The 9,768-nt window shown below is 34.9% G+C and overlaps 2 protein-coding genes across 2 annotated transcripts; both read right to left on the reverse strand.

Annotated features, from left to right (window-relative positions):
- Positions 1-327: 327 nt before the first annotated feature.
- LOC122008501 (probable disease resistance protein At4g27220) lies at positions 328-4,440 on the reverse strand. The gene is made up of 3 exons (XM_042564247.1): positions 4,376-4,440; positions 716-3,969; positions 328-544 (listed from the first exon to the last, which is right to left on the reverse strand). Exons 2-3 carry the CDS (start codon positions 3,007-3,009, stop codon positions 520-522), a joined length of 2,319 nt encoding a protein of 772 aa, XP_042420181.1. The 5' UTR covers positions 3,010-3,969; positions 4,376-4,440; the 3' UTR covers positions 328-519.
- On the reverse strand, positions 3,010-3,930 carry LOC122010691 (disease resistance protein RPS5-like). Its single transcript, XM_042567194.1, has one exon. It carries the CDS (start codon positions 3,928-3,930, stop codon positions 3,010-3,012), a length of 921 nt encoding a protein of 306 aa, XP_042423128.1.
- Positions 4,441-9,768: the final 5,328 nt, after the last annotated feature.

Raw genomic sequence — 9,768 nt, forward strand, 5'->3', positions numbered from 1 at the left:
ACAGCGAGCTCAGCCGCGGCATCGTCGTCTTCCTCCTGTTCGCAAGCAAACAACTCGTTGCTCTTCCCTCTTACAGCCCTACTCTCCTCCCTCCACTGCTTGGCTTCCATATCAACAATTTCCGAACCCCTCGGCCGCCGTCCTCCACACCTCTCTTCTCGGAACAGAAAATCGAGTGGGATGCGGCACCCGCATCCCTTTCTACCTTCCGGGCAAACTTGCAAATAAAAAAAAAAGAACATCCATATGAAACTTGATCAAAAAACAAGCCCAAAGTGGAACAAACAAGGAGAAATATCTTGCAACCATTGATACATGAAGCTTGAAGCACAAAATGGAAGGAACAAGAGAAATATATTACAATCATTTCTGAATTATTCATAAAATAAAATGTCTTCAAGATCACACCCACCCGTTGTAAAAACACAAATCTAGAGATATAAATGGCTGCTGAATCTTGTAAGACCGCAGGCAGAATCTTCACACCTCAAAAAAGAATCCATCCTTCAAAGTTGGAGCCTACTCGACTTCATCGATGGATTGACTGCATCAAGTCATAGACAACATTAGTTTGATGGAACAATAATCTAAAGTTCATTAAGGGTCCAAATTAGATCTTTATACTAAATACTTTTTTTTCCCAGCTTCTATCGTATATATTGAAACAGCAAAAATGATTAGTAGAATGTTTTAAGTAAATTAAACAATGTCTTACATGATGTCAAAGCGTGACTTGATCGTATCGTCTTCCCATTTCAATGTTGTGAACCAGTCGACATCGTCGGGCCTTACAACATGTACCTTCTTCAGCTTCTGTGCGCTCTCACGTCCAATGGGCAGTCCTGCTAGCTTCGAACAGTCACCAAGGTGGATGTACTCCAGTGATGGCCAATCCAAAGTTTTTGCTGGTTCTCCTTTGAAGAAACAACATAGCACAGGCAATTTGATGAATAGCAGTCGGTTGAGCATGGGGAAAGCCCCCTTCTCCAAATCACAGCCTTCTTCTTCAGCAATGATTGTCTCCATGGAGTCGTTATTTTTTATCTCCAATCTTTCGAGGCTTTGAAGCTCATTCGCAGTGCTTGGTAAAAAAACATGTTTAAGGCATGGGCATCCCATTATCTTTAGATGCTTTAGTTTCTTAAAAGTGTCAGATGGTAGTAATCGTGAATGAGTTGCATCCAATGTCGGCGAGAACAGATACGATAACTTTTCACAATTAACAACTTCAAAAGTAGTGAGGTTATGCAAGCTTCCAGGAGGAACAACTCCAGTGCAGAAGCTTATTACATCTGATATCTGAGATAGTCGAATTGTTTGCAGTTTCGGAAAGAAAACAGAATCATGTCCAAGCCCTTCGAAATTTAGCAGTATACCTGACCCGGGACATCCTTCAAGAAGAAGCTCTACTAGACTTGAATGCACTCTCTGAAGCAAGTCTCGTGGAAAAATGTCAACTAAGTTTCTGCACCTTTTTAATACCAGTGTTCTTAGTTTTCTAAGTGAAAGATCAGGAAGATGGCCATGGCAAATCTGGTCCAGCTTCTCCATGTTCAAAATGTTTACCTTCACGAGCTCGCCAAATGCATTTGATGGAGTGCCATTTGTTGACCGAAGAAGACATTGGATTTGATGATTGTTCGTAAGGGTCAAAGACTTCAGATTGGCAAAGCAAGACATGTTCTCTAAGGGAGTCAGATCTGTTAAATTACATTGGCAACTATCGAGCATTAAATCTTCAGTTCCCCTTAGAAAAGGCATGCCCCAAATGATCACCGACTGACTCGCTTGCTTTATAAATAGCTTTCTCTGGTATGCAGAAGCCATTGTAAACCAATCTAACTCATTGTAAATAATGAAGTGGCATAAGTTTTTGAAAGCATTGCTAGGAATAACTTTTAGAGAAAAATCTTGAGCATCCTTGACATACAACTCAACTCTAACCAAGCGTTTCAAAGATGCAATTTCAACGAAAAGTGCTTCAGTCACATTGTAGCCTCTCAAGTAAAGTTCTTCGAGTTGAGTTAACTTTGGTATCAAATTTCTGGGTATCTGCAGCAATGTGCAATTCGACAAGTCCAAAAGTTTTAGCTTAACCAAACCATCTACGGTTTCCGGTAATGCACTAATACCTTTGCATTGCTGCAAGGAAAGTATTATGAGCGTCTTTAGTTCCCCCACAACATTTATATCATTCAGCCGTTTACATCTGTCTAAACGGAGAGTCCCTAGACGTTTTAAGCATGTCAATGAGGAAGGTAAAGAAGTAATCTCCGTACTACTAAAATCGAGAACATTTAGTGTGACCATGTTTTCAAAGAAATTGATTGGCACACTAGTAATTGGGTTCATATTCAGCAACAACAGAACTAATTTGGAGCAATTTGGTTTTTCGGGAATTTCTTGCAAGAAATTATTCGAGAGTGAAATTCTCTTGCAATCTGCTAAGTTCTCGTACTTCGGCCAATCTATAAGGCCAAGTCCAGCTTTAACAAGAAAATGGTTGTTGTCCTTGAAGCCAATATATACAGCTACATCTCGCACCACATCATGAAGCTTCACACACCCGGCTTTCTTACTATCAAGCACTAAACATGAAAGTTTCAGTTTCTGGAGCAAAAAATGCACTCTGCCACGAACATCCTCTAAAGTGGAGAGATTACTCAATAAATTCTCTCCCACTGCATATCGAGTTACTTCATCCTCACTGATGTTATAGTCCTCACGGAATAAACAACAGTAGAGAAACAACTGTTTTAGTTCGGCAGTCTTCAGGTTTTGATAACTGAGTTCTAGTGGTTTGAACAATTTTTCCTCGACCTCTTCCATGTTTAAAGGAACAGATTGCTTGAGTTGGGACAAGGCATCTTCCCAAGCACTTGCATCCTCGTACGATCTTAATGCCCTTCCCACTACAACAATTGCCAGTGGCAAACCACAACATTCTTGTGCTACCTTTCTTGCAATCGGTTCTATGCCATCAGACTCAGCAACTTGTCCTGCCCTCATTCAGAAAAGTTGCCATGAATCTTCTTTAGACAAGGTGGCAACTTCAACTGAGACATCAGCTTCCATTACATTGCATGTTTCAGCTTTGCGAGAGGTAAGTATCACTTTACAACCCTTGTGTTCTTGGTATGGAATCCCGACTTCCTTAACTAGCTCCAGCCGTGCCCAAACATCATCCAACATTATCAAAACTTTCTTCACCTGCTTCAACCTAGTGGCCAACATCTTATTTGAGGATTCACGCATGCCCAATACATCAGCAATGTCGCGTTGGATCTGAGCTATGTTTGGATTCTGTGACACAACCACATCTATTACCATATCAAATGTTTCTGTTTCCTTCATCTTTCTGCTTATTTCTTCCATCAATGTAGTCTTGCCTACACCACCCATGCCATATATTCCAATCAGATTCACTTTATCATCATTCAGGGCATCGATAACCTTTTGCATTGCCTCTTTGGTCGCACCAAAGCTCACAAAGTCTATGTTTGATGGGTGATTAACAGCTGATGGATCAAGAGTATGAGAAAAAGATTGGAATTTGCTTTGATCCAGTAGTTTCAATGTTTTATCCTTTTTCCTAGTAGCTTCCCTTCCAACCTTATAACGAAATATTAAACTAGGGATGCAGTATTTCTCATTCTCTACTATCCTGTCGAAGTTGTTCTTGATATTATTAAACTTCTCCTCCAGTTCAATCACCTTCTTTAGCCATAAGTTGACTTCATCACTGATAATTTCATTGTTCCTTTTAGATATCTCCACTTTTTGTTGTGTGTCATCCGTGATGGCCTTTAAAAGATCAAACTGTTCTTTGAGTTTCTCAAATTTCTTTTTGTAATATATAAAATAACATGCATGTTTCTTTAATTTTTTCCATGAGTACTTCACAATTGCATTCCCAGTTCCTGATCCCATTCCTCCACAAAAGGTATTGAGGCAAGGAGAAACCATGATCTGCGCAGGAAGTAATTTACAGGGTCTATTTGCTAGTTCAGAAATCAAATAAAAAGAAGAAGCACTTGCTGAGAAAAACCAAATCGATCATCAAACTAAGCAAAATTAAAAACCGAAACTGCTTTCACAAAAGAATCCTTTAGGTTTCATTCTGTTCTTGATGGTTCCAAATGTGAAATTTCTATCCTGGCTATGAGAAAACGAAGCAAACACGTGAAGAAAAGCCGCTCTCGGGTTCTGATTGTACCAGTTAACAAAGATCAAGTTTCATGCATGTAGTATAAAAATTTCCCAATCATGACGCAAGAGAAGAAGATATATATACATCATAGTTTCATGTTATCCGATCGCAGATAGATCACTTGAGAAAGCAACAAACATCAAAAGAGAAGTCGAAGAGCGATACCTCGGCAATGTCAACGATGACGAGCAAAATGAAACCAGAAGAAGAAAAAAAAATTGTAAATGAACAAAAGTGATGAGACGAAAGGACCGATACAAAGCTGTATGATACTAGCCGGCCACTTTCATTAATTATTTTTTATTACTATTAAAATAACACCTTATTATATTTGTCTTTCTGAAAATATTTTTATCACGGTATATTACAACAATAATAAGAACCATCATCAAAATTACTCTAATATTGTCCCTGAGGCTATGGTAAACAGCAGAAATATATACCCATATAACGAGCATTTGCTTCTCGCATATCAAATACCGATGGTGCTCAAATTACTCGTGATGTTGGGTTATATGTCAGTAGGGACTGAGTTAAGAATTTTATATTGAGGGAGTGAAATATATGTATTTACGTGGAGAGGAGGTGATCATATCATTATTTCTCATTCGCCTCTCTTTCAATCCTCTATTTCTATACCTCATATATTTCTTAGACTTTGAGGGTCCCCCCTTGGCTTCGTCCCTACTTGTCTGGACCATTTGTACTTTCCAAATTTATCGAATGATCGATCAGAGAAGCCATGTCGTCCACTTTCAAGATTAATCGGATTGCAAAAATCGAATACATGAATTAATAAAAAAATAATACTCTAATATTTAAAACAATTACTATATATTAAATCAAAACTACCTTAATTATTGATTGAATTAGTTTTAGAGCCGGAAGGTCGCTTGGCTAAGATTGAATAAATCTTTATAATTTATCCCCTTTCAGAATATGTGGGATTGTCTTGGAGGAGCCGCTAAGATGACTTTTTGCCACCATCAAAATAATTTTAGAGCCACTAAGAATCATCATACTTCTTGTATTTTCTTAATGGGGGTAGACCATCTAATGGGTGTAACCATCCATTTAGCTCGCAAGAACCAAATACTCATTAAAAAATAGTTTAATTTTTATCCAACTTATTTAATATAAGTTAATATTATTTCAATATTGATCAAATTATTCTAACTTAATTAATATTATCTTATATTATAACAATTTTAATTAAATTAGAGTAATTTTAGGACGTTCGAGTATAGAAAAAAAAATTAGGATGAGATAATTTTAAATATTTTTTAAGTACACTTTTAATAATAACAACAACCACATCTGATCTAAATAAGCTGTATAAATTTTTCTATACCATTAGGTTATATCCACTATAATATCATCATTTATATTTAAATAATTTTTATCTTATGTTATTATTGTTGCCTAAGTTTTTTTTTTTCCTAATTTGATATACACATTTATCATAGTTTCATATCCCATAATTGGAGCATTTATTTAAACGTGTCTTCTAGAGTTTTTCCCCAATAAATGTAATATTAGCTTTCACTTTAATATTTTCATTTCTCATCTTATCCATCTTTGTAGGTATGCACATCCACCTTAATATTATCATCTTTGCAACTCTCATCTTCTGCTTATGTGCTTAAGTTATAGTCCAACATTAGTTTCATATAATATAATAGGTCTAACTGTCGTTTTGTAAAACTTTCACTTAATTCTTAAAGATATTTTACGATCACAAAAAACATTTAATACTCTCTTCCATTTGGACTACTCTACTTGTATTCTATGTAAGTCTTTTCTCTCAATTCGTTCATCTTTTTATAAAAATATTTCTAAATACTTAAAATTCTCAATTATAAATAATTCATTATCTCCTATCTTAATAATTAATTCATTACATTCAATATTACTAAATTTATTTTTATATATTTTTTCTTTACTTACTGAATCTAAAACTAAAACTTTCAATTCTAATTTTAAGTCAGTTTAGTATTTCTAGCTTTGCTAACCTTCCACATACATTTTTAGCTATAATTAAAAAAATGTCTTTTTATTTTTTTCCATAACTATTTTTTATGAAAAACACAAATTTCTAAACTATTCTAACATTTAAATTTATTAAAAAAATTAAGTAACAAGTCAAATTATTATTGCCATCTCACATTCGTTGAAATTTAATATGAACAGAGTGATTTTAGATTAGAGTAGATACTTTTTAAAATATTTTTTCAGATTCACTTTTAACAATAATAAAAATAAAAGTTGTCCTTTTAATTTTTTCCATAACTATTTTTATAAAAAAAAAACAAATTTCTACACTATTCGAACATATAATTCATTAACATTTGTAAGTAGCGAGTCAAATTATTGTTGCCATCTCACTTTCATTGAAATTTAATATGAAAGTGATTGATTCTGCAAGGACTTATATGCAAGTATGAGCTTTTCCCTTTACCTTTTTCCTTCGTATAATTGATTCTATTAAGTAATATAAAAATTTATCTCCTCATATATGTGACAAAAGGTGAAATCGCTCGTCCCAGCGCCCCCGTCACACCCGACCCAAGATCATCATGAGGAAAGTAAATCATAGGATCCTGAGCGAGCATGTGACAGGTAAAATTATCTCCTCATATATATATATGATCATAGGATCGATTGTGTGGATTATTGAAATGACATATTCTAGGCCACCTTTTACTATAATATTAAGCAATAAAAAGACTTGTTTACTATTGTTCTATGGTTTTTAGTCAAATGACCCGGTACAAATTGTACTAAACATAAAGAAGTAATTATGTGATAAAAATGAGAAATTAAATATCTTAATTAGATAAAATAAATTCTAAAAAAGTGACACTATTATGATATTTTATCCATAAATTGAGTGAATTGAGTTATTTCTAATTGATTGGTTCAACAATAAATAGATTTCTTTTCTACGATTCACTTCGTTAATATGGACCTAATCTCACACTGTCACACACTTGTTGAATTTGGGATGAGTAAACGGGCAAAAATGTGTTAATTTTAAGAGGATGGCGATGCCAAAAGAAGATAAAGTAGGGGTTATAGTAAAGACATTAATGATGAAGATGATGGCGAATACAAGGATGTTAATACAACAACTACGACTATAGATAAGACGATCCATTGTTTACAATTCATCATGAAGAGGTATACTAGATGCAACTTTGATGGGCAACGAGGCCTTATACACTCAATGACCCAAATCGATTTGTTAACAAGCTTTTCACTAGTTCTTCAATATTTTTCTAATAATATTAAAATCCGAAAGAAAATTTGAAAAAGTATAAAATTTTAATGCGAACTTGATCCAGCTAGGTTCCATGGAAAATCATTGATTATCTACAACAAAATAATAATTAGATTGAACATTAACCATACATGTGCCCCACAATTCCTTTAAATTCTTCACAAAGGGTTTCAAATATACATTTATATCATTTTATATATGGTTGCTTTGGGCCTGGAATCAATAATATCAACATAAGATTTTTTTTTTTTTCACCATGTATATCAATGAAGAAAGGTTGTAATTGACCAAACTAATCAGACAACCACTATATCCGGAACTAAGGTCATCAAAAGGATTGACTCCATCTGTTGCAAGACCAAATCGAAAATTTTTAGAATATGATACAAAAGTTAACTACTTATGATTTATTGTATCACAAGCTACTGAATCAACCAGATGACACACCAAATGATCTTGACATATGTGGTAAGAGTGTGCAATCAAGTCTTCCATCTTTTCTTTTAATTTAAACATCCTTTTCAATCATGCTATCATGGTAAAATACCGTGGTACCTTTTCAGAACTCCATTACAAACTTTGGTAGGGATTTTGCCCACCTTCCATCTTAAGAAATCACACTTTGGACATGTGTCCAAATCTTTAAGTTCCTTTCTAAATAGACAACAATCGTTTGAGCAAGCAATTCTTCTCATATCCTAAATCAAATAGTTTCGACAACTTTACATTGAGCAAACAATTTACGAAAGTGTTTTTTTTAGAAGCGTACAACCTAAGATCTTAATGAGCTCATTAAAACTATTGTTAGTATGGCCATTAGTAGATTTGTAATTGTATAATGTGATGACTGGGGACAATTTTGTATAAGTTGTACAACTAAGAAAGAGAGGAGTTTCTATATCTTCTAATAAATCATCAAAATCATAATTTCTTGCCTAAGATATAGTGTGTCCAACCTTTTCTTCTGGCACAAAGACATCCTTATATAAGTGATATGCTTCTCTACTTTCATCCTTCTCGTCCTAAACTCCTCTTGAACTACCTTCACTTTAAAATTTTGAGGCACAACTTTCACCATGGAAGACACAAATAGTGTAAGAAGAATCAATCCCCTTAATAATTAAGTGCTAGTACACTTGGTCAAATTTCATATATTTCTTATTTTTACAATGCTTGCAAGGACAAAAGATTACTTTACGTGTTTTAGCATAGTTTCTAGCTTGTACAAGAAATTTTTTCACCCCTTCTCCATACTCGAGTATAAACTTTGAAGGAAAACACATATTGAAGGATCGTTAAGGGCGAGGGCGAGGGCGAGAGGAGGGGGGGGGGGGGGGGGGGGGTGAATCTTGTCCTTTTAAAACTATCTTTTTCTTTTGTTAATACTGTTGGGATATGCCCGATTAAGTGTGTGATAAAACATATTTCGTAAACATATACAACAAAAGTCTAATGTAAATAAATCTAATTTATTACAATACACATACCACAACATATAAGATATAATCACACAGATAAGATCATAAAATAAAAATGAAAACGAATAACCATTATTTTAGGTATACCTTATGGATGACCTGTAACGAGAAGGGCATCAGTCGTAGCGACATTGTCAAACCTCGCCTCTATTCGTATCCACGCCGAGCTCCTCAAGATAACTCTATAAGTACAAGCCTCTTCTTCAGAAGTTATTATCCACGAGCGAAGAAGATGGATCAAGAGGAAGAAGAAGCAAATAAGGAAGAGCTCCTTCCTTGCTTGGTGGCTCACGACAACAAGGGGAAGGGTTTCCCTTGTTGGCGATGGCAAAGAGAGAGGGGAGAGGAGAGAAGAGAGAAAAGTTGGGTTAACGTTTCCAAAACCCTATCAAGCCAACTAATGAATTCTCCTGTTAATTCTCTTTAAACCACATTAATATATAGCCCTCATTAATGAGTTGGATTAGAAAGTCCAAATCCAACATATTATCCTTTAACTAAAAATTAGGTTATTAATCCCTTGATTTGATTCACAACTAAACTAAGTTGGTTCATGACTTATGCAATTTAGTTCAACTCTCACATAAAATATATGGCCCATCCGCGCTTTCACTTTAACAAATATTTCCACAAACATTTATCTCTTGATTTAAGAATCCTATCTACAGTGAGTCGTACCGTTCCTTTCACTTGTCTTATACCCACTCGGTTCAGAACATGGTCTATGTGTCAGTCCCCACTAGGTTGACTATGTCACACCTAGCCCAAGAAGGGATGCAAAATGAGCTGAGCCGAGCTCG

The sequence above is a fragment of the Zingiber officinale genome, chromosome 8A (genome assembly GCF_018446385.1).
Source record: "Zingiber officinale cultivar Zhangliang chromosome 8A, Zo_v1.1, whole genome shotgun sequence".
NCBI lineage: Eukaryota > Viridiplantae > Streptophyta > Magnoliopsida > Zingiberales > Zingiberaceae > Zingiber > Zingiber officinale.